Raw genomic sequence first — 22,600 nt, 5'->3', positions numbered from 1 at the left:
TGTTGTGGGGTTTAGGCACGACAACACGCCGTTTGCTGGTATCGCCCACCGTCGTCACATTTGCATCACATCCAAGTGACGACGATTCGAGATTACTGACTGTGATGGCATGATGGCAATAAAAAGAATGGGAGGCGCGCGCTCAAGTGGGCGGCTTCGTGACGGGAGGGACACGAGAGACGCTCTAGCGGGCACCTGAAACAGAAACACGGCCCTTCTCAAGGCGTGCATGCCCTGACTCAGCCCACAACACACCAGCTGCTAACCACGCGCCTCACGACGTAAGCGCAACACGATGGCCTCGACATCACGATCTATAGTTGTCTATGAGATCACTAGCGACCACGGAGCCTTTTCGACGTTGCTAAAAACGCCCTGCATGCAGCCAACCTTAACCGTGACCGCATTGGTGGCACAGTGCACATCCTCATTAACCATTCGGATGCCTACCCCGCCAACTGCACTAGATTGGGACAGCAATATCCGGCTACGTACTAGGCACGCATAGGATGCAGTTGGCCGTCATCAATGTCATGCGAGCTGGAAACGACGTTCCTTCAGCAGACTCATGAACTATCGGCAAAACAACTCTCTGGCAGCTACCGACACACCAGGCGATCCCGGTCCCCAACTGTCACGCAATTCGAGACGGATCTTCTCGGATCTTCAATCTTGCTTTGCCACGTTGCTAAGCCCCGAGACAAGTTGTCCAGACTTTTTTGGTGGTGAGCCTATCCCAAGGTTTTGGGCTTGGAGAGACTTTACGGCTCGGAGCGTTTGAAGAAGACGGCTGGTCCTTACCCACATGTTCGCTATGCGAAACAATGCCTCCGCTGGCAACTCGCGACTCTCTGTTTCGCAGTGGTATGCCTGCTAATTAAGTCTTTGCCACGCAACTAAGCCAGCATGTTTCTTCATGCGCCCTTGGGTCTGGGGAAGCACGTGGCTGAGCATTGAAGCCCTCTATCCAGTGTCATGCGTGCGCAGATGCCCATGCATTGGAGATTGGATCCAGCGGCATGTGAGCGGCACTTGCAGCTGTCACAACCATCATGTCGGGCCATACAAAAAAGCATCGAGACGTTGTTACCCGAGGAGGAAAGAAGCAAAGGAGCGGACCGCAGCGTTCGATCTATACTCGGATGCGTTTCATTGCTAAGTAACGGTTGCTTTTTCCAGATGAACTGTCGCGGGAAACCGGCATCGCCGCCACATCTCGTTTCCTCCCAACGGGTGTCATTACACACTGTCGCATGTATGCCAGGCATTCACCATATCTCGATGGCGAAGTGGTCTCGTCATCTATCGGTAATCACAACGGCTCTCTATGCGGAACCGATCAATCATGCATGCGATCAAAGTGCCGTATTACCACTTTACGCCCACGGCACTTACACGCATCTGACGCCGTGCTATTTGGAGACACCGCGCTTACACTGTACATGTACTTGCGCCTGAAACATCTTTGCTATTCATATGAGTGAGATATAAGATCAACGTTATGTCAGATCCATGAGGCGTAAGATTCGCGTACCGTACCGCAGCGAAGACTGATGTCACATGACGCCTGATTTACATTTATCTTTACTGATAGCAAGGATGATGCAAAAAGCAGACCTCGGAAGGGTCTTGAATAGCGAGGTAGAACATGTTCGGTGTGCGTTGCATACAAGAACAAAATACTTTCAATAGTGTTCGTGTCCGGATATAGAACACGAGATGAAGCATCAAGATCTCCAACTCAGGCAACATCACTATCGATACGAACATCCCGAGGTCAGTCGTATTGTGTATGCAGTCTTCGTATCCAACCGCGGGATGCCATAAACAGACATTGCACATATGTTAGTTGATACACCTGTCTCGAAATCATTTTTCTTGCGTTCGTCAGAGAAGCTCAATTGCCTGCATGCGCAGTTCACGAGAAAATTCAGCACTCAACCACCCCACGAGAACACAACCCACCGACCAAGAATAACAAATCCATCACAAGCCTAGCACATGCTCTACATTCTATGAATCACCCGCCGCCTACCCGAGCGACAGATCCACTATCTGCATCTAGCCCTCAGCCCCCATTAGCACGAGATCTGGCACCTTCAAGGCGACATCCGATTCGCCAGCGCCTCTTACAGTAGTTCGCAAACCCAGACAAAGGGTCCCATTGTATCTTATCGATTAGTTATTGTTGGCGTTGGGCAGCTTTTGCTTCCATGTGCAGTAGGTGCACCACAGTTGTGGCGATGTGCAGTAGCCGAAACAGCAGTGTACATGTACGAGCAAAATGTGACGAACGCCACCGTGTGTTTTTTCGGAACGCTAAGCGTGTAGGTCGATGCATGAAGGAACCAGTGGAGATGCCACGGTGGAGATAAGATATGTTGAGCTCTGCAAAGAAGTTGCGATAGAGGTGTGGGTTACTGCGGAGTTGAGGCAAATAGATTGTATTGCTACAAAACGGCTTCTAAAGCGTAGAAGTAATTTCTACCGGGTTACTATAGAACGAATTGCTAAGTGTGATGGGAGAAGTGATGATATCCGGAAACCAGAGAATCGGGATCTCGAAGATGCTAAGCCCGTAGTCGTGGCTACACAAGAGATCATGACAGGTGTGTATGCGTGCAATCGAGCGGTACGCTGCACTGGTCAAACACGGCTGTGGTTTCATTCAAAGTTTAGCAGTGGACATTGTAGTCACACTGACATACACAGACTGTGTGTATAGTTGAAGGAATGTGTCTCAGCGTCAAACCAACTCCGTCATGGGAAAATCTCAAAGGTGGTCTGCATGCGAGCAACGACTGCTGTCGTCTGGCGTTCTTCTCCGCTAGTCGTATAACTCACGTCAACCATCAGGTTCGGTTGGGGAGTAGATATACTAGCGTTGGTGTCAAACTTCACGTGGAGTGTCACTGCGACGGCTGGAGTAACAAATCTCATTCGTTGCCAAACTCCATTCCATCGTGGTATCATTTCGAACAGAAAACTTCGACGGGGCCGCATGATGGCAAGTCCATTGTTCGAGCTAGAAGCCGGTATAACGCCCTGCTTTTCCATGCGCGTGTCGCATGCCCAAACCGTGAACCCATGATATGCATTTCATCCTCTAGGGACGGGGATGCTCGTGTCGATGTCCCTCATAGCCGTAGTGTATCGTCAATAGAAAGGGACGATACGCTTATTGCTGCTCCCTCTGCTTCTTCTTCTCCTCGCGACCGGCGGACTTGCGCTCCAGGATTTGCTCACGGTCCTTGTCGAGCTTGAGCTTGGTGACGACGACCTTGGAGGCAGCGATGGGGATGGGGACGGACTGGCCGTTGCTCTTCTCGCGAACAACTGTGTTGTGAATTAGTATATCTGCTGGCGAGTGGGAATAGAGGGCTACGCACTGCCGTTGACGTGGAGGCAGTACTTGAGGCGGTAGACGGAGGAGATCTTGCCCTCACGTCCCTTGTTGGAGCCGCGGACGACCATGACCTCGTCCTAGGAAAAGTCAGCATACGACGAAACTGGGGGAGAAGATCTGGATACTTACATCCTTGCGGACGGGAATGCTGCGCACTCCGTGCTTCTCGCGGAGCTCCTTACTCAAAGGCGCCTGAAGGTTGTTAGAACATGTCCCATGCAATGTTCCAAGTCTCTTCATACGCTCATGATGACCCGACGCACACTACTCGGCGCACTGAAGTGCGCCTTTCGGGACTTGCGTCGAGAGCTCGCGACCATTGCGTTAACCTTGGTCATTTTTGCTGTGGGATTGGCGGTTGTCGGGTTAGTAGACAAAGTTCGTGTCGCGATCACAAAATTGGTGTCGTGAGATGTGCCTCTGCTAGGGCGGCTTCGCTTCGCTAGCGCGGTCGGAGGGGTGGTTTCTCCGCGCCGAATAGTCCGGCGCTGCAAGTCGCGTCTGCATCATAGAGCGCATCGCCGAGCCGCCGTCGCGCACTTTCAACACGCGTCGCAGTCAGTCTGCTCTCTCGTCCAGCGCATACCTTGCGCCAAGGTGCAGCCTCGATACGGAACACTCCAGAGTGCGGTATTAATATTGCATCTACATCCACCCGAACCCCCGCTCACGCCTACCCGAGCCCCTTCCCACGAACCACGGTCCCCATGCAGCGACCGAATCTTCCCTATATAGTGGCTTCGCAAGGGCTTGCAGACCTATAGGAATACGCTGCTATGTCGTCAAACAACTACAATCCTTATAGCTACCCGTATCAACAAAGTTCGGCGCAACAGTATTCGGCATACCAGACTGCACCCGCTGCGAACAGCGCTGCGCAACCATCCCGCCAGTATCAGCAGCCGCCGACGACCCAAGCGCAAGACTACGTCTCCTACCAGCCGCAATCGTACGCGAACCAAAACAGTGGATATGGAACGGTGCAAGATAACTCATGGAGTAGCAACAACTATGGCGGCACACGAGAGACAACCAGAGGCGCCGCCGAGGTTCTGCGTAATATGAGCAGCTCGACATCGTATACGAATAATCCCACGCCGACGAATACTCAAGCGGGCTTCACCGCAACTAATACGGCCGCCCCTTCGCACTCAAGTCGCTATGCCGCCGGCAATTCGCATTCGCCCCAAGTACAGGCGCAACAACCCCACGCTGGCTACGGACAAGCGCAAGCGCGTCCACGGAGCGTCAACAACAATCGCGCGCAGCCAGCAAGTCGAGGCTTGCCATCACCGGCCGTGACGGCAGGGTACCCTTCCCAGACTCAGAGAACCCAAGCGATGTACACCCAGCAGCAACAGCGCTCTGCCAGTCCAGCCCAGCCTCAGTACAACAATGCGCCTGTTAGCAACTCACGCAGCGCAAGTATGACCACCACGGCGAACCAGCAGTATGGCGATTACAATGCTCGACAGCTCCCTAGCGTTGCTGCTGAAGCCTCGCGTAACTCTCAGAACGCCACATCGTCAACGGCCTACAACTACGGCAACGCGCAAATGCCTTCTGCGATCGTGCCGCCACCACCGGCACCGGCCACCAGTATGGCGGACACATACAGTGCGCAGGGCACCACCACTGTAGACCCCATGGCAGTTTACGATCCATGGCCAGAATATCAGCGAAAGCAGGCTGCGCAGCAGGCGATTCTAGATGCAGCGCGCGCAGAAGAAGAGAGGATCGCCGAGGAGACGCGCAAACTAGAGGAGCAAAAGAGGGAAGAGGAACGCAAACAACAAGAGGAGGAGGAGGCCAGGTTGCGCGCGTCACAACCCAAGCCAAGAGCGAAGAAGGCGCAAAAACAGCAAGCGAATGCGACGGAAGCAGCTTCTGCAGCATCTAGTGCCGACGGCCCTGCTGAAGCACTAGAGAGCGAGATCCGAGCGATGATGGCTAAGATGAGAGAGCTAAACAGCAAAGACCCGGCACTCCTAGCTCGAATCTGGGAAGAAGAACGCAGAGCGAAAGCGCCCAAGTCTCCGACTGCGCAGAACAAACCCGCTCCCCAGTCTGCCACCTCGCAACCCGCACAGGCTGCTCAAACCGTCACGCCCCAAGCGACGAACTCGAAGAAGAAGGCGACACCCAAACCAGTAGCGAAGCCAGCCACGCCTGCCGTACCCCAAGCTGTCCCTGTCAGACAAGCACAGCCGACCCCAACTCGACCCACAGGTAACACTCACTGGCCACCCGAGAAGAAGGCACATCTGGCGAGCGCAGCAGCAGCATATCTCAACGCCCAAAATGACGTTCGCAAAGTTGAACCCAGCCAGATATTAGGGCTACTCAACAGCAACCCTTCCTACATCGAGTTGTGCGAACAACTAGAGCAAATGGGCCTGAAGCTAGATCGCGCAGTGTTCGCTAAGAGCCTACTCACAGCAGTGCCAGATGTGAATTCTGCATCTCGCAAGGCAGTACAGGCGGCGCCAGTTCCAGTTCAAAAACCGCCAGTCCCGCCTGCCGTCATGAGAAAGGAAGTCGCGACCCCCGTTGCGCCGACCCCTCAATACACACCAGCAACTGCCTCACCAGCGAACGGAAGCTCTTACCCGTCGTTCCCAGGGAGCGCGTCGCCCGCACCTGCACCTGCGCCTGCACCCGTCGCCGAGATGGTGCCAATTAAGCCCGAGCTGAGGAAGCCAGCAAACAAGGAAGAGGCTGCTCGCAAACGCAATCTGAGCGATCTCATCGACTTGTCTCAACTTTCAGAAGAGGAAGACATGGGTCCGCCGCGCAAGAGAATGAACGCAGACCCTTACGCATCATACTCGCATCAAGATGCCATGGCTGTCGATGAAGAGCCTTCCACCCCGAACTTCCCCATAGCAAACACTCCTTCATATCAGCCACAAGCATCTGCGCCGCCGCCAGTCCATCCGCCGCCTAACGAACTCCGGTACCAGGTCTATGTTGAACCACTTGAGAAGAAGAATGCTCTCCGTCGAAACACATACAATCCTGCCACGATTGCAAGGGATGTACTCCTCGCTTGTGGACGCCATCCGTCTGAGCGCAATCTGAACCAACATTTAGATGGACTGAGGACCACATTACCACAGATAACTTGGGAATCGGATCTTAGTACAATCAGGTGGGACTTGATTGATCCAGGACGACCTCCTCCAGGGTATTTCAAAGACGGCGTTCAAGGCTTGACTGAGGATGCAGACGATGAGGAAGACGATTCCGACGACGATGAAGCGCGTCGTGTCCGCGCTCCGCCCAGTGCGATTGGTGAAGGTGGGGCTCAGAAGGTCCAAGCTCTACCCGAAGCCATCAATCCGTTTAAGCAGAAGCGCCGCGGTCGCCCTCCTCGACACTCCCTCCCCAACGGTGCGGGTCCAGGTCCAGCGACACCCAAACGTCCGAGCAACCCCGTTTCTATGAGCCAAAGTGCCCCACGCCCTACTTCCGGTGCCGCTGGTGTTGGATATCAAGCATTCCGCTCCGCCACGGAGTATGGGCCTGATGGCAAGCCACTGCCGAAGAAGAAGGGCCGCCCAATTGGGTGGAGGAAGGCAATCCATGGATCTCCGGCTGCGCAGTCTCGCCCAGCTCAGAACGGTCACACAGGTCCTCTTAAGCACCAGCCGCCGCAACCAAGCTCATTGCGCAACGAGCCCATCCGTATCAGTTCCCGGTCGCCGAGTGTTGCAAACCATATCCCGCAGTACCGATCGTATAAGTGCAAGTGGCAGAACTGTCAGGCGGATCTACACAATCTAGAGACGCTTCAAAAGCATATATTCAAGGTGCATCGCAAGGAGACTCTGGAATGCTTGTGGGATGACTGCGGCAAAGAAGTCACCAACTACGACCCTATGACGAACATGAGCATCGAGCGTCATCAGCCTCATTCCTTCGATCTAGAGAGCAACTGGCGCAATCACATACACGAAGCCCATATCAGTCCTCTGTCATGGCAGCTTGGTGATGGGCCGACTGGGGGTCTCTCTGGTAAGGAAGATAATTGATGGGCTTAGATCGTCGTTGAACACTTGGAGAGAAATGATCTAACGCTCTCATTCATAGACTCGCATGATTCTGAGGCATATCTCAGCGATGCGCAGGGACGTCAAGTCACACCACGTATCACAGTCGAGCCCGAGCGAACAGAAGCACTGAGCATGTCACCACAGGCACCTGTTGGCCAAGGTCGCGGTCGCGGACGTCCACCCAAGCGTTCTGCGGAAGAAGAAGCCCGCGATGCGCATGAAAGACTTGTGTCGCTCAAGAAGCGCATTGGCGGACCCGGTATGGATCGTGGAGGCGTAACGCTTGCCAACGAGAAGCGTCGAAGGGGTTTCATCGAAGGCGACGAGGAGGAGGAGGAGCTGGTAGATGCCGAGGATTGAGGACCGCGAATAACTTCAGATTTGATAATTTTGTATAAGTACGCGTATACCCATAGCGAGGACAAGGCGCATTGGGAGTCTTTGTGGGTGCGCAGTAGAAGGAAACCGAAGCATGTCTCCATGCGTAAGCCATAGCCAATTTAACTATGTTCAATCCATCAGCGACCAAACCGCTATATTGATACGCCAGAACTCCATGCCCCCATTCGATAAAAGTCTCCGAGCTGCAAGTGGTATCCTTTGTTCTCCCCCCAGCCTCTTTCCTTGTTGTGACCCTCTCCCACGTATGCACCGCGCAACTCATGCCTTGACCTTGCCTGCTGCGGCCTTGGGCTTCTCCTCAACTTTGTGATCGTCGGAATTGACCTCGAGGAAATGGTATAGGACGATGAGCAGCATGGCAGCGCTTCCGAGGAAGATGGCGAGCGAGTAAAGTTGGCTGTCGGTAATCATCTTGGGTGCGACCGCGCGTCAAGTGTAGCTGGGTGACAGGTGTAAGGCGTTAAGGGCGCTGCGGAGTTGTTAGTAAATCCAATGGCGGAGACAATAATGCCAAGAGCTTACGGAAGCTAGATGCGACAGAACAATTCGAGAGACGGGAATGTCGCGACAGTATTGGATGCGCAGCGATTGACTATTGGGGTTCATGTGAAGGCCACCTTGAAGCTTCGGGAATGTCGGCGAAGGTAGGGCTGGCTCTAGCGCCAGATGCTCCGCCACTCGAAATTCCACCCCACACAGCGTCATTCTCACTTTGACACACACGACCCAGGTCCCATATCCCCCGCCAGGCACCGAATTTTCGACCCTCCAAGGCGTCCGGATCCTTGGAACATCCCAAACCACCCACCCCACTGTCACTTCAACGTCCGCACACAATAAGCCAAGATGCCACCCAAAGGCAAGGGCGAGCAGCCCAAGGTGAAGAAGGTCGCCGTGGACAAGACCTTTGGTATGAAGAATAAGAAGGGAGGAGCCGCCCAGAAGCAGATTGCGCAACTCAAAGCCACCACCGCATCAGGTGGCACACCCGACGAAAAGCGCAAGGCCGCTGAGAAAGCCCAGCGCGAGAAAGACAAGGCGGCGGCAGAACAAGCCCGCAAAGAGACCGCCGAGCTCTTCAAACCAGTGCAGGTCCAGAAAGTACCTTTTGGCACCGACCCCAAGACCGTACTATGCCAGTTCTACAAGAAGGGAAACTGCGAAAAGGGCAAGAAGTGCAAGTTCAGCCATGACCTGGCCATCGAGCGCAAAACAGAGAAGAGGAGTTTATACACCGATAACAGAGACCAAGAAAAGGAAGAGGAAGAGGAGCGACGGAAGAAGGATAACATGGACGACTGGGACGAGGAAAAGCTGCGACAGGTCGTTCTCAGCAAGCACGGCAACCCAAAGACCACAACAGACAAAGTGTGCAAGTACTTTGTTCAGGCTATCGAGGACCAGAAGTATGGTTGGTTCTGGACATGCCCGAACGGAGGTGAGTTTCGACAACGAAATGCATGTGAGGCGCGCGCTGACCTGTATCTAAGGCGACAAGTGCATGTACAAGCACTCTCTACCACCTGGGTATGTATTCTCAATTCTTTATCGCCATACAGAACGAACACATGGGAACCGAAACTAACATGTTCTTCAGATTCGTCATCAAGACTAGGGAACAACGCGCCGCCGAAAAGGCCCTAATGGCCAACTCACCACTCAACACCCTCACCCTCGAAGACTTCCTTGAATCTGAACGACACAAGCTCACCGGAAAGCTCACACCTGTCACGCCCGAAACATTCGCCAAGTGGAAGAAGGAGCGTATCGACAAGAAGCAGGCTGAGGAGGAGGCCAAGAAGATGAAGGATGCCACTGGTAGGGCTATGTTCGAGAAGGGTGACTGGGCACAAGACAGCGATGCGGATAGTGATGATGAGGGCGGCGATGAGTGGAACTTGGAGACCATGAGGAAGGAAACCGAGGCGGCGAGAGCGCGAAAGGAGGAGGAGAGAATGGCAGTCGCACTCGGCAACATGACAGTATCTTGAGGATATCCATCCAATTTGGATCGAACACCACCGGGGGAGATGAAGCGGGAAGACCTCGCCGGTTGCCACACAATGCTGCAAAAGCTTGCGGGGCATTACCGGGACCTGGCTTCGATGGAAGTATGTGGAGGCGACAGATTGATTTGATGCAGTCTTTTTTTGCATCATCAGCATGTTTGGCCGTGTCTGGGCTTCAGCGTTCATGCGGCATGTCCCGAACATTATACGCAAAGCTTAGTCGGCTTTGTGTGAACGGCGCTGGCGTCTGGGTTCTGGTATATATTATTGGTATCATACCTGATTGTACGAATACAGAAGTACATTCACCGGGGCAAGTTGCTCTACGGACTCGCATTATTGTGGTACTTAATGGGTGCGTCTGATCGAAAGTGAGATGAATGTCAACGAGGTCCAGCGTGAATGCCGATACCGAAACGAGCTGTTGTAGGATGCCTTGGGTCGAAAAGATTATGATGATCTACATGATATGAGCTTTCCTTACACCAGAACGTTTCATAAATCATGATGCATATCATTACGGCCAATTTCAACATCTGAACGGTACATTTCAGAATCAAGACGGAGGATTTCGAGACCGTCACGGCGAGATTTAGATCGTGTTCATTCACTAGCAGCAAGGCTCCTGTTGAAGCTATGACATTCTGCGGCAACACCCTCGATGCAAACCCCACGGGAAGCATACTCGGTACTCGCAAGCGTAGTCTTACTTACACGTGCAGCCTTATCATCATCTCAACGACAAGCTTCGGCCCTATTACCACCCCTCTCATTGGCAGTACACACACCCTCGTACGAAGTCAAAGACAAAAAAGAATCCTACTCACACACCGAACACCAAGGGAAGAAGAAGCGGTAAATGTAAGCGGCCGAAACACTCCACTTCACGATACTCCATGCCACGCTCGCCTGCCTCGCCCAGATCGCGGCTGCGCGTCACCTAACCTGCATGCAACCACACTAGCCCTCCAAAAGGCAAAGCGTGAGATGCGTCTTGGCACTCAAAATGCCGCGCATCAGTTCCGCCAACGCCTAGTCAGACTCCCCGCAACATGACGGCACGCCCATTCGGCGCACGCGGCGACCCACGTACCCAGGTCCCCAGGCCCTGGGTCCTCTCACGCGCATCCGAAGTCGTGTGCCGGCGCGCACTACGCACTCCCGAGTTGTCTTGCCATGACGAAGACGCGGCCGAGGCTAGCCTTGGTCCGTGGTTTGATGGCGTCGTTTACTGATTCTTAAAGAGCAGGTGCCGGTCACTGGGATCGTCGGTTATTGTTCGAGTTAATATACTTTATACCCTTTTTACATCTTTTACGCCTCTTTCTTTACGCCCTGTCGCCTGCATTGAGCATTTCGGTGTAGCTGAGAGCGAAGAGATTACTTGACTTTGATCATTGAGTGTGGGGCTTCATCCGTATTCCCGGATCGTTCCCGTTACGTCTTCGTTTGCTTGAGAGACTCTTCCTTGGATCTGGGTTGAAAGAATAGCAATGGCGGTGGAAAACTACGATATCGTTATCGTGGGCGCAGGACCCGTTGGTCTCTGTCTGTCAACATGTCTCGCAAGATGGGGTTACAAGATCAAGCACATCGACAATCGACCCGAGCCGACCGCCACTGGACGCGCAGACGGAATCCAGCCGCGATCCCTCGATCTCCTACGCAACATGGGTCTTAAGCGCAAGATTATGGAATATGAACCCGCAAAGGTCTATGAGGTGGCTTTTTGGGATCCAGCACAAAAAGGTATTCACAGGACAGGTACTTGGGCTAGTTGTCCAAAGTTCATCGATGCGCGGTATCCGTTTACCACGCTTCTCCACCAGGGAATGATCGAGAGGACGTTTATTGGGGATATTGAGAAGAATGGTGGTCAGATCCAAAGACCCTGGACAATCAAAGGCTTCAAGAACGATGGCAAGGATCAGACTTATCCTGTTGAGGTCAATCTGGCGCATGTCGATGGCACCCACGAGGAGACTGTACGCGCAAAGTATTTGTTCAGTGGAGAGGGAGCGAGGAGTTTTGTACGGGATCAGTTGGGTGTCAAGATGATCTACAAAGACCCTATTGCGCATGTTTGGGGTGTCATGGATGGAGTTGTCAGGACGAACTTCCCCGACATCAAGGTATGTATCTCCTATGTTCTTTGCTCCTGTGGGTACTAACAGTGACATAGATGAAATGCACAATCCACTCCGACAACGGCTCCATTATGATCATCCCACGCGAGAACAACATGGTCCGCTTGTACATCCAAGTCGCATCTTCCACGGACAAAGACTGGGACCCGCGGAAATCCGCCACTGCGGAGGATGTTCAGGCGCGTGCCAAAAAGATCTTCGAACCGTACACCATCTCTTGGGACCGCGTAGAGTGGTACTCAGTCTACCCTATCGGCCAAGGTATTGCGGAACGCTACACACTAGATGAGCGCGTCTTCATGGGTGGCGATGCATGCCACACACATAGCCCCAAGGCCGGCCAGGGCATGAACACAGCGTTTTTGGACGCAGTAAACATTGCATGGAAGATCCACCATGTGGAGAGTGGCTGGGCACCCCGGTCTCTCCTCTCGACATACGAATCCGAACGCAAGCTGATCGCCGAAACGCTCCTCGACTTCGACGCCCGCTACGCAAAGCTATTCTCCGCACGGATACCATCAGCCGGTGAAGTCGCCGGCGCATCCGCAAAAGAAGCTCCAGAAGACAACGAATTCATCAAGACATTCAAAGCCAGCTGCGAGTTCACCAGCGGATACGGCGTAGCCTACAAGCCCAACATGATAAACTGGGGTCCGGAACACTCCGCCCAGCACCCCCTCATTCTCTCTTACGAAAACGGCACAAGCCAACGGACAGGAAGAATAATGACCCCCGCAACCGTCACACGAGTCGTAGATGCCAACGTCGTACATCTCGAACAAGAAATCCCCATGAACGGCTCCTACCGCATGTTCATCTTCGGCGGTAGCTTGGACAAGAGCGCAACAGCACTTCAGGACTTGGCGACGCAGATGTCATCTCCTACATCCTTCTTCAGCACGTTCCTCCACCGCGATATCAAGGAGAAAGACCGGTACCACGAACGCCACAACCCACACACCGATTTCCTTTCTCTTGCACTCGTTTTCTCAGCACCGCGTTCAAGTATTCACATCGATGAACAACTACCTCAGCCTTTCAGCCGCTACGCCGATCACGTTTACGCCGATGATGTCTGGGATCAGAGGGTTCCTGATGCAAAGGCTGCGGCGCATGCTAAGATGGGTCTTGATGAGGAGACAGGTGGTGTTGTCGTTGTACGACCGGACGGCTATGTTGGTGTCGTTGTTAAGCTGGCGGAAGGCAAGGGCACGTGTGAAGCGTTGGATGCGTGGTTCTCGGGGGTTACAGGAAAGAAGCTCGGGGGTGAGAGGGCGAGTTTGTAGATGGGTGGGATTTGCATAGCGTTTCAAATTTAAATAAGTTCGAAATTACTCAGAATCTAACATGCAAATACACATTTGGCGTAACACTGAGGTTCATTGCGATGATGGCTTCCATGTGCAAGGAAACGATGACGTCATCATACATGGTCGTGCCGCTTAGTCGAAGACGCGTTGGAGGTTTGCAAGCCTCTCAGATACTTTATGCACCATGCTGAATACACACGAACTATTTTCAGCGGCTATTGCGACTCATCCTAGCCTTACACCCAGATAGGTAAACGAGTATACGCGCCGTGCAACAGGCGATGTAAGCACTACCACGAGTACTGATACGGCCACCGATGATGATCTCTTTCCGTGTTTACTCATTGGCTTTGGAGGACGCGACAACCAGTTTACGCTCACACGAGGGAACGAGGCTTGACCTAGAGATGCAGTAGTTCATGCTAATGGTTTGAATCTGTCCCCGCAGAATGAGAAACGGGAGTAAGCCAAGTATGTTGCGGGAGGCCTAAATGCCAGCGCGGCGTGCTACCTCCTGGGCGTAAGTTGCAGGAGAGGGGTGATGGAGACATACAAAGACGTGGAGAAATACCCCAATTGTCATACCGACTTCTCTGTGCTCGAAGAAGTTGAGATCGAGCCCCCAATAGACACACCATGGCGCAGAAATCCCTCTACGTCGCAGGCCTGATACCCCTACTCTTCGCCATCCTCTACTTCCAGCTAGGCAACCTCACCTCCCTCTTCAACGATGCCACCCAAATCCTCAGCCAGCAGCCCTTACCCACCAAACCCCCCATCATCATGGCCGCAACCCCCGCCTTCAGCCACATGGAAAAAATCACCACAATAACCCAAGGCCTCATCTCCCGCGGCTACCCCGTACACTTCATCTCCGGTCCCGAATTCTCCGACTACATCGAATCAATCGGCGCAACATACATCGGCATCGAAGGCCAAGGCCCGCAAATCATGTCCCAAGAAGATCTGGGCCAGTTTATCAGTCTGCAAGGGGATGAACAGGAGGTTTTTGCTTTTAAGAATATCTTTATCAAGACTATACCGGCGCAATATCGTACGCTGCAACGCGTATTTCGGGAATTTCGCGATCAGTATGGGGAGGAGGAGAAGATGGTGTTCATCTTCGATTGCACGTACGGCGGTCTCGCACCCGTTGTACATGGCGCGCCTGGTATCCGGCCTGATGCTTCCATTGCTATAGGTCTAGCTCCGTATGCAGCAGCCAGCAACGACACCTTCCCTTTCCGCTCAGGAAAATACCCAGATACCAGTTCGGAGAGCCAGAAGATCCATTTCGAAGCCCAGCAAGCTCATCGGAGGGAACATCCGATTGATACGCCCGTCAACGCGGCGGTCGATGCTCTGCTACTGGAAATGGGCGCTACGACTACGACACCCAGTCTGTACGATATGATGATGCGCGCCTCAGATGTATATCTGCAGTACGGGATCCCGGCGTTCGAATGGGAGCGCAGTGATTGGCGTCCGCATCTTCGGTTTATGGGCGCGCCTGTTGCGGTGGGTATTGCGGAACATAGTCTGCCTGAGTGGTGGGGCGATGTGCTTGACGCGAAGGCTGCGGGGAAGACGGTTGTGGCTGTGTCTTCTAGTAGTGTGGTATATGACACTGGTGCGCTTATCAAACCGGCGTTGGAGGCGTTTGGTGGGAGGGAGGATGTTTTTGTTGTGGCGACGTTGGTTACATCGGATGTGGAGATGTTGGATTTTGGAATTCCGAAGAACGCGAGGGTAGCGAAATTTATTCCGCTGGATTTGGCGTTGCCGGATGTACGTATACGCAGTCTTGCAGGTGCGTGTGTGTATGCTGACACCAAAGCAGGTAGACGTTCTAGTCACGAACGGCGGATACGGTACCATCCAACAATCGCTTCGCGCAGGTGTACCCATGATCGTCTCGGGCGCCGGACAAGATAAACTGCACACAGGCACTCTGATCAACTACAGAGGCTTTGGTATCTATCATGCTTTACCGCAAGTCACGCCGGGACTGCTGACGGAGACTTTCGACAAGATTATGGGGAACGCCACATACAAGTACGTTGTCTCTTACCTATTAGTGTTGTGGGACTGAGTGACGGACACGGAGCTGACGAGAAATAGGCAGAGGCTCGATGCCATCAAGAAGGAATACGAGACGTATAGCGCGGTGGATGTTGTCGAGGATACGATCAAGAAGGTTGTAAATGGTGAACTGGTTTTCTAGACATTCGAGTGGATGTCAGCGACGTAAAATTATCGCGAGAGATGCCTAGTGCTCGCGTACTTAGTTGATGAGGAAATGTGAATAACGACTTGCATAACCTATGTCTTCTGCGTGTAACTGTTGGCGTGCTTACCATCCTGTTGAGGTATGCTACTGCTGTGCTCATGAAACTAAGTAACCCATCGACCTTGCTACCATGTCGCATAGTGTGGGTAAAGTAAGAAGCTGAGTCCGGTAATCCGCTAAAATTGTCCTTTGTTGCAGCTAGCAAATCACTACTATTTTGAAGGTCTCTACAAGTTACGTGTAAGTAACACCTTAGCCTGTTCGTCAAGAAGGAGAGTGTGCGAAGCATTTAGAGAGGTAAAAAAGAAATGCAACATCCTATGCAATTTCCATCTCACAGAATTGACATCCTCAAAAATGAAAAAAGAAGAGTTCTTCAAACCAAACGTCGTCCACGCCAGCAACGCTAGATATCTTTGTGGCGCATCAGCTGGCAAAAAGAATGCCCCCCAGCAGGATCGAACTGCTGACCTCGGGATATCTGCTCTGTCGAACAGTCATAGAGTATATGAGACCCACGTGATAACCAACTACACCAGGGAGGCTTTTGCGATCAAGCTTCAGATGGTGACATAGGATGCCACCTGCTGCGAAACCGCTGCACCGGAGAGATGCTGTTTGATTGATGACAATTTCTCCTGGTAAATCAACTATAACGTCAATATATCGAGCGGTGGAGTGCGTGTGGAGCGGGAAATAATCGAAACATCAACTGCGAATTTGATAGGCCGTGTCGAATCGGTGTGCTGGTAGCGTGACACATCGCTGTTTGAAATGTGGGTAATTCCCGTGGATGTGCGCTGACTCCCGAGGTACGCTGCAGATGTGGACCCAAGTCCGTAGCCCCTCACCAATGAAACCAAACAAAACTGTGATAACGAAACAGTGCTCGTGAATTTGCTTTCCATTGTGTATCGACTGGAAAATGCGTGCAGATCTGAAGGGGTGCTGTTCTCCCGTCCAAAAATATGCATTTTGGACCAATTTACTCCGGCAAAAAGCTACCACCTCGCGGGCAAGCCTTCCTGGACGACAGGAGCCTACGCACGCAAAAAGAATGGTCACTACGAGGGTCGAACTCGCGACCTTGGCGTTATTAGCACCACGCTCTAACCAACTGAGCTAAGCGACCGATGTTTGGTTGTTTCGATGGAGGTTTGCCAATCTTGACGGAATATGCAGGAAGAACAACGACGACACTCCTTGAGGTTGTCCGAGTATCACAAGCTTTGCTGATGATGTTAGCATTGAGCAGACGAAGTTTGGTGGGGTGAAAATTCCACTTCGGAGATTTCGGATGACTGTCATGGTGGGGCAACCGCAGAAAATACAAGGTTGGAGAAGCAGCCCCGGTAAATCTGACATAACCCCAGGGCTCACGTTGACTGGTCGTTGCTGAGGTGGATACGATGTATTCATTCTTGACGTAGTTGAAGGAAATGTTGTTGAAAGGGGCTCGATTGTTGAGCCACGGGTATCTTCGAACGCGAACCAAACCAACGCCAGCGCTATGCGCTTGTAAAGCAAAATCTATGAGGAACATTAACAGTATACTCGTGAATCGTAGTCGGTCATTTGTGGCACTCGGCATGCCCGACCGTCGATGTATAGTCCGAAAGAGGAGGATCCGATGGTTGGCGGTAATGCGCCGCGACGCGAAGTCGCCATCAGACAATCCGAACGACCAAGTAACACACGTCGTCATGGGTCGTCAATCATCAGTCGTGTGTCAGCCCTCTAGCTGTCCCAAATACTTCTCAACCTCGTCGTTGCCGTAGAACATCCTCTGCAACTTAGCATCCTTCCTCTTTTGGACCTGGGCAAGCTTCCTAACTTTGCCGGCATCGAGCCTGCCCTCTCTGACGTCTGCACGGCTTGCGCCACCTAACGACTTCCTCTGGATGTGCTCTTTCTTGTCTATGCCTAAGCCCAGTTTATCGCGCTTCTCCTTGGGAACCAATGGGAAGAGCATGCCCTGGCCACTCGTACCCAGACCTTGTCGCGCATCGACGTCGTAGCCGTGCTTCTCCATGTATTTCAGTCCCATTCTTGTCCGATCGATCGCGGAGGGTATTGGCGCTCGTGGTAGTGCTGCCTGGTGTGCAGGGCTTAGATAATGTATTCGCTGGTCGGTTTCTTTGACGGGCTCGCCGCATATGCCGCATCGAGGGTAAGCCTCAGGTTGTGGTTGCGGCTGACCATTGGGAAACATTATCGCAAGGTACTTCTCCGCCATGGTCTTGCCGTTTGTGGATGTGGGTGCTGGCTGTACTTCGGGGGCGGAGGAGACGAATTTGATAGGGTTCTTCCAGAGACCGCGTCCAAAAGCGCACTGCTCGACGAAAGGCTTAGTAGAAATATCGGGATCTTCTTCAAGAAGCTCGTCGGCATCGTACTCGTCTGCGGTCGGTGTTGTTGTGGGAGCGGACATCGTGGCGGTCTCGTTGCGAATCGCGTGTGGCGCGTGTGGTGTTGACAAGACGTCGTGGAAATAAGGTTTTGCGGCGGTGGAAGGAGCGACACCGCCGGGCAAGAAAAGTCGAGGTGAAAGTGAAATGTGGGTGGTGAAGCCAGGCGACAATCTTCGACGCGCAATCACATGCTATGACGCCACGTGGATCCGATCGTCTTAGCGAGCCACCATAGATCCGCGTTCCTGAACCTTCCCGCTTCCCGTCCCACCAACAGCCAAGATGCCCGTCAACATCCTGGCCGCAGCCTTTGACGAGGGCATCGACTCCATTCCATACGGCTGGGCCGTCTTGAAGTTCGCTTCTCTTTGTGCAGTCTTGTACGTGCTGAAATGGTTCTTCAGTGGCGCCACGAATGGATCGGAGAGGAATATGCATTCCAAGGTGGTTATGGTGACGGTAAGTTTGAGTTACGTGCATGCGTTGAACTACTGTACTGACAATGTATAGGGAGGAACTGCTGGCATAGGTGCTGAAGTCGTAAGAGGCCTGGCAACTCGAGGTGCTCAGATTGTTCTCCTGGTTCGACAGCCCCTTGTCGACCCCTTCCTCGTCGACTACATCGAAGACCTCCGAACCCAGACAGGCAACGAGCTTATCACCGCCGAGCATGTCGACCTCGAGGACCTGTATAGCATACGTCAGTTTGCAACCAAATGGGTCGACAACGCACCGCCACGACGTCTCGACACAATCGTCCTCTGTGCGAACACGATGACACCACCAGGAGGCAAGGCAACACAGACTGAAGATGGGCTGGAGTCTACTTGGGGGCTGAATTACATGGCCAACTTCCACTTGTTGAGCATACTCAGTCCAGCACTACGTGCTCAACCTCCTGATCGAGACGTCCGAATCATCTTCGGTACATGCCCGGCATACGTCGGCGGGAAGTTGCCAGGTGTCGACACAAAAGCAAGTCAAGATGGAAAGAGCGATGCTGGACAACTCGACTTCACCCCCTCCACCGTATACGCGACCTCCAAGCTCGCCCTCATGACCTTCGCCGTAGCCTTCCAGAAGCATCTCTCAAACTACGTCCGCCCCGACAAACAGCCCATGAATGCACGCGTAATCATGGTCGACCCGGGCTGGACACGAACACCCGGCATGCGGCGATACCTTACCTTCGGCTCGCTGTGGGGGCTGGCAATATACCTCATCACATGGCCGCTGTGGTGGCTGGTACTGAAGAGCCCTGACCAGGGTGCACAAACTTTCCTCTACGCCGCCATGGAGGCACAGTGGGGTCGCGGAGAAGGAGCGTACTTCCTCAAGGAATGCAGGAGAAAGATATGGTCAAGGAAGGAGATTGATGACGAGCTGCTGCAGAAGAAACTGTGGGAGAGCAGTGAGAAGACGATCGAGATTCTTGAGAAAGAAAGCGCAAAGAAGAGAGCGGCTGAGAAGAAGCAGAAGGAGAAGTCCGAGGGCAAGAGTACCGCAAAGGCGACTAATGGTGATGCTAAGCAACGGAAGTAGAAGCTGGCGTGGCATACCCGTCAAACCTCACAACGATACTACAGCCTCCGATAGAACATACAGATTTTTTTTGCTCAGGATTCGCCAACAAGGTCGAAAATGAAGTTCACGGAGCACGCTGGAAAGGGTGTGATCTCGTGAGTCGGTCCATGTTTGCTCACAACCAGCAAAGCAATCTGCCACCATATATCTAAACCCGCGCCAACCAACACTAGCGACAACATCTCAGCAATGTCTACTCATCAGCTGTTCGGTCTCAATAAACCGCATCTTCCAGACGAGCTGGTGCTAGTCATCCTTAACTATTCATGTCCTGAATACTTCCACTGGTTTCGTCTTTGCCGAGTAAACACAGAATGGCGTAACTACATTCTGGACACGAGCCCTATTCGCGAGTTGATGTTTCTCCCAAATGTCTCAAGCACCGAAAACCCGATCATACTATCGTCTTCGCTCGAGCCAAATGAAGCGGTAATGCACATCCACTGGGCCCTTCCAAATAGGCTCTGGATGGAATGTGGTGGGGGGAATGTCCTTCAAAAGTACCTCGGAGGTAAGATGGCTCCTCCGTGGCCTAGCGTGACGATGCATCCACTCCTCGAACAGTCACTCACTCGACTTCGCATTCGCAAAGACGACAACGAAGAGCAATCTGAGAGCAATCTGTCTATTAGCTACCAGCTGGTGAAGTACCTCAATCAGCCACAATTCCAGAACGCATCCGCAACGTGGCGCCAGATGCTCATAACGCAGCCTCCGCTTGAGCGCTTGTCTCTTCATGTAAAAGAATGGGACTGTAACACTATATCTCGGGCCCAAGACACTATCAAGGATCTGCGAAACCCAACAGGAGTAACACTTGGAGATGTCTTCGATGCAGTATGGCAAACTCGGCTACCACGCAATGTCGGCCTGGTACCGAACATCCCATTGTGCCTTGGTCCCAAACGGCCACATTATCTAGGCCAGAGATGTCGTTGTTATCATGCGAACAAGGATGAGGAGAAGTTGTATGAGAGCAGAATGGCGGATCTGGAATGGAAAAGGGAAAAGTTCGAGGCTACGGTAATCAAAAGCGAGGACAAGACAATAGACGGAAGGGTGAGCAACGACGTAGTTGTTCAGGTTTCCGGTAAGGCCAAGTATGCCAAATTCAGGGTTGTTTTAGAAATGGAGGACGGGGAGTGGAAAGCAAAGGTAGAGCGAGAAAGGGGATTTGATGTCTTGGGGCTCTCTACGTTCTCTTGATTGAGGGTTCGTAACGTCGCTGCTAGAATTCATAACGTCACCCACTCTATTGTACAAGCTCGGCGCGAATGACATGGATAACGGCCACGGAAGGGCTAATGACAAGAGCGATTGTGGAACGATAATGCGATAGCGATGACCACTTCCGGTCGGGCTCTACTTGGGTGTTTCTAAGTTTGCTCACAATCAGTGAAGCAATCCGTGATCATGTATTAATACTCTCACTGACGACGATCGGCAGCATCATCTTAGCCATGTCTAGCTCGACAAGTGCACACCTTCCGAACGAATTGAAGCGGATGATCTTCAGTGATCCCTGTCTTGAGTACTTCGATCTGTCACGCGCCTCCTGCGTCAACAGAGAATGGCGTTCCTTCATCTCGGACGCGGATGACATTCGCAAGCGTATGTTTCTCCCATGCCTAGACCACTCTCAAAAGATGGTAACGCCTCCAGCTGCATCGCAGCCAGATGCCGAAATCCACATCGATCACAAGCTCCCTCATAAGATGAAACTGGAGGCTGTCATCTTACAGGATGACCCACACCAGCTTCCGGATGTGACGGCTACTCCGTGGAAGGGTGTGGAAATTCATCCGCTTCTCAAGATGTTCCGTACTTATCGCAGACCACACCACAGAGATACAGCGAACCAGCCAGTCGATCTTACCATCAGCTACCAGCTACTAAAGCACTGTAAGAGGCCTCATGTTGCCACGAGCTCCGCAACATGGCGCGAGATGTTGGCTACCCAACCTCCAGTCATGCGCTTGACCGTCAATCTGGAGACTGAGGAGTGCTCTTCCCAGGGCCTCCGCACTCTTCACACCAAATTCCCTATTCACAGTGAAAACGGAGTAACGCTTGGGAACGTCGTCGACATCTTATGGTGTCCTCAACTCATGCGCAATATCGGTCTTGTGCCCGACGATCGCCGGTGCTGTGGCTATAAGCTGTTACCATACTACGAGTGGAACGTCTGTCATTGTTATCATAGTACCAACTTTCAGGAGGTTTATCATAGGGTGCAGATGGCTGTGGCACAGGGAAAGAGTTTGGAAGAGGTGAGTAGCATACGCACGAAGGGGATATCAGAGAATGAGCATGGTAAATTTCAGTGTCGGATCTTTCCTGGGTATGAAGAGTAGCAAAATAGCTTGCGACAAGTGCGGTGATTGCTTTGCTTTGTATCACTATGTGCTTTCACAATCGTGTTTGGTTGCAGCATTGCGCGGACGATACCCGAGGTCGTCTTGTCTTCCTCTCCTACGCTACACGGAGATAGTTGGAGGAGCATGCAAGAACGCTAAGCTTTCACGGCCGTATCTTGCTCCAGTACATCTCAGTGAAAGCAACTTCAGCGTAGCTACCAGTGTAGTAACAGCACCAGCGGACGATGTCATCGCTCCACCACGCATAATGTCACATAGCGCCCATATCTTTCCGTCTTTCATTGTTCGTTCTCTCCCCAGCTCGTCAAACCTAGGGACAAACAAAATACCAACTCCACCCTACAACAACGCTGAGTAACCTTCATTCTTCCCTACTGAAATCATTCCATCCGAGCAGTCGGAAAATGTCGCTTCTATCCCATCTCCCAAAGTCCATGTCAGGCTGTATTCCCAGGATCACACACCGCTTCTGGCTATCTAATTCACGCCTCCGTACTCCACTTAAACGGCCAAATCCCCCTCCTCCATCAACTCCACCCCCACCACCTCCATTTCCATCTCCTCCAGGAACCCCCATAATCAACCGTCTTCGTCTCCAAACTCAA

The 22,600-nt window shown here is 52.6% G+C and overlaps 7 protein-coding genes and 2 non-coding genes across 9 annotated transcripts; 5 read left to right on the top strand and 4 right to left on the bottom strand.

The window, feature by feature from the left end:
* Positions 1-3,178: 3,178 nt before the first annotated feature.
* RPL26B (60S ribosomal protein L26B) lies at positions 3,179-3,744 on the bottom strand (the record flags this gene model as incomplete). The annotated part of the gene is made up of 4 exons (XM_051500961.1): positions 3,179-3,336; positions 3,390-3,483; positions 3,536-3,598; positions 3,649-3,744. 4 exons carry the CDS (start codon positions 3,742-3,744, stop codon positions 3,179-3,181), a joined length of 411 nt encoding a protein of 136 aa, XP_051348904.1.
* Positions 3,745-4,182: 438 nt separating this feature from the next.
* J4E92_009616 (uncharacterized protein) lies at positions 4,183-7,821 on the top strand (the record flags this gene model as incomplete). The annotated part of the gene is made up of 2 exons (XM_051500960.1): positions 4,183-7,423; positions 7,499-7,821. The coding sequence occupies 2 exons, from the start codon at positions 4,183-4,185 to the stop codon at positions 7,819-7,821; spliced, it is 3,564 nt and encodes a 1,187-aa protein (XP_051348903.1).
* Positions 7,822-8,709: 888 nt separating this feature from the next.
* J4E92_009615 (uncharacterized protein) lies at positions 8,710-9,854 on the top strand (the record flags this gene model as incomplete). Its single annotated transcript, XM_051500959.1, has 3 exons — positions 8,710-9,301; positions 9,354-9,390; positions 9,461-9,854. The coding sequence occupies 3 exons, from the start codon at positions 8,710-8,712 to the stop codon at positions 9,852-9,854; spliced, it is 1,023 nt and encodes a 340-aa protein (XP_051348902.1).
* Positions 9,855-11,365: 1,511 nt separating this feature from the next.
* On the top strand, positions 11,366-13,308 carry J4E92_009614 (uncharacterized protein; the record flags this gene model as incomplete). Its single annotated transcript, XM_051500958.1, has 2 exons — positions 11,366-12,004; positions 12,055-13,308. The coding sequence occupies 2 exons, from the start codon at positions 11,366-11,368 to the stop codon at positions 13,306-13,308; spliced, it is 1,893 nt and encodes a 630-aa protein (XP_051348901.1).
* Positions 13,309-13,968: 660 nt separating this feature from the next.
* J4E92_009613 (uncharacterized protein) lies at positions 13,969-15,556 on the top strand (the record flags this gene model as incomplete). The annotated part of the gene is made up of 3 exons (XM_051500957.1): positions 13,969-15,120; positions 15,173-15,387; positions 15,454-15,556. The coding sequence occupies 3 exons, from the start codon at positions 13,969-13,971 to the stop codon at positions 15,554-15,556; spliced, it is 1,470 nt and encodes a 489-aa protein (XP_051348900.1).
* Positions 15,557-16,065: 509 nt separating this feature from the next.
* On the bottom strand, positions 16,066-16,167 carry J4E92_009612. Its single transcript has one exon. It is a non-coding gene; the product is annotated as a tRNA-Met (tRNA).
* A 513-nt stretch (positions 16,168-16,680) lies between these two features.
* J4E92_009611 lies at positions 16,681-16,754 on the bottom strand. The gene has a single exon. It is a non-coding gene; the product is annotated as a tRNA-Ile (tRNA).
* A 597-nt stretch (positions 16,755-17,351) lies between these two features.
* J4E92_009610 (uncharacterized protein) lies at positions 17,352-18,053 on the bottom strand (the record flags this gene model as incomplete). The annotated part of the gene is made up of 1 exon (XM_051500956.1): positions 17,352-18,053. The coding sequence occupies one exon, from the start codon at positions 18,051-18,053 to the stop codon at positions 17,352-17,354; it is 702 nt and encodes a 233-aa protein (XP_051348899.1).
* A 262-nt stretch (positions 18,054-18,315) lies between these two features.
* Positions 18,316-19,575, top strand: J4E92_009609 (uncharacterized protein; the record flags this gene model as incomplete). Its single annotated transcript, XM_051500955.1, has 2 exons — positions 18,316-18,492; positions 18,544-19,575. 2 exons carry the CDS (start codon positions 18,316-18,318, stop codon positions 19,573-19,575), a joined length of 1,209 nt encoding a protein of 402 aa, XP_051348898.1.
* Between the last annotated feature and the right edge of the window lie 3,025 nt (positions 19,576-22,600).

This window comes from Alternaria infectoria (genome assembly GCF_024043175.1).
Source record: "Alternaria infectoria strain BMP 0036 chromosome Unknown scaffold_25, whole genome shotgun sequence".
NCBI lineage: Eukaryota > Fungi > Ascomycota > Dothideomycetes > Pleosporales > Pleosporaceae > Alternaria > Alternaria infectoria.
Note: the sequence above shows the minus strand (reverse complement) of the source record. Positions and strands in the feature narration are given on the sequence as shown.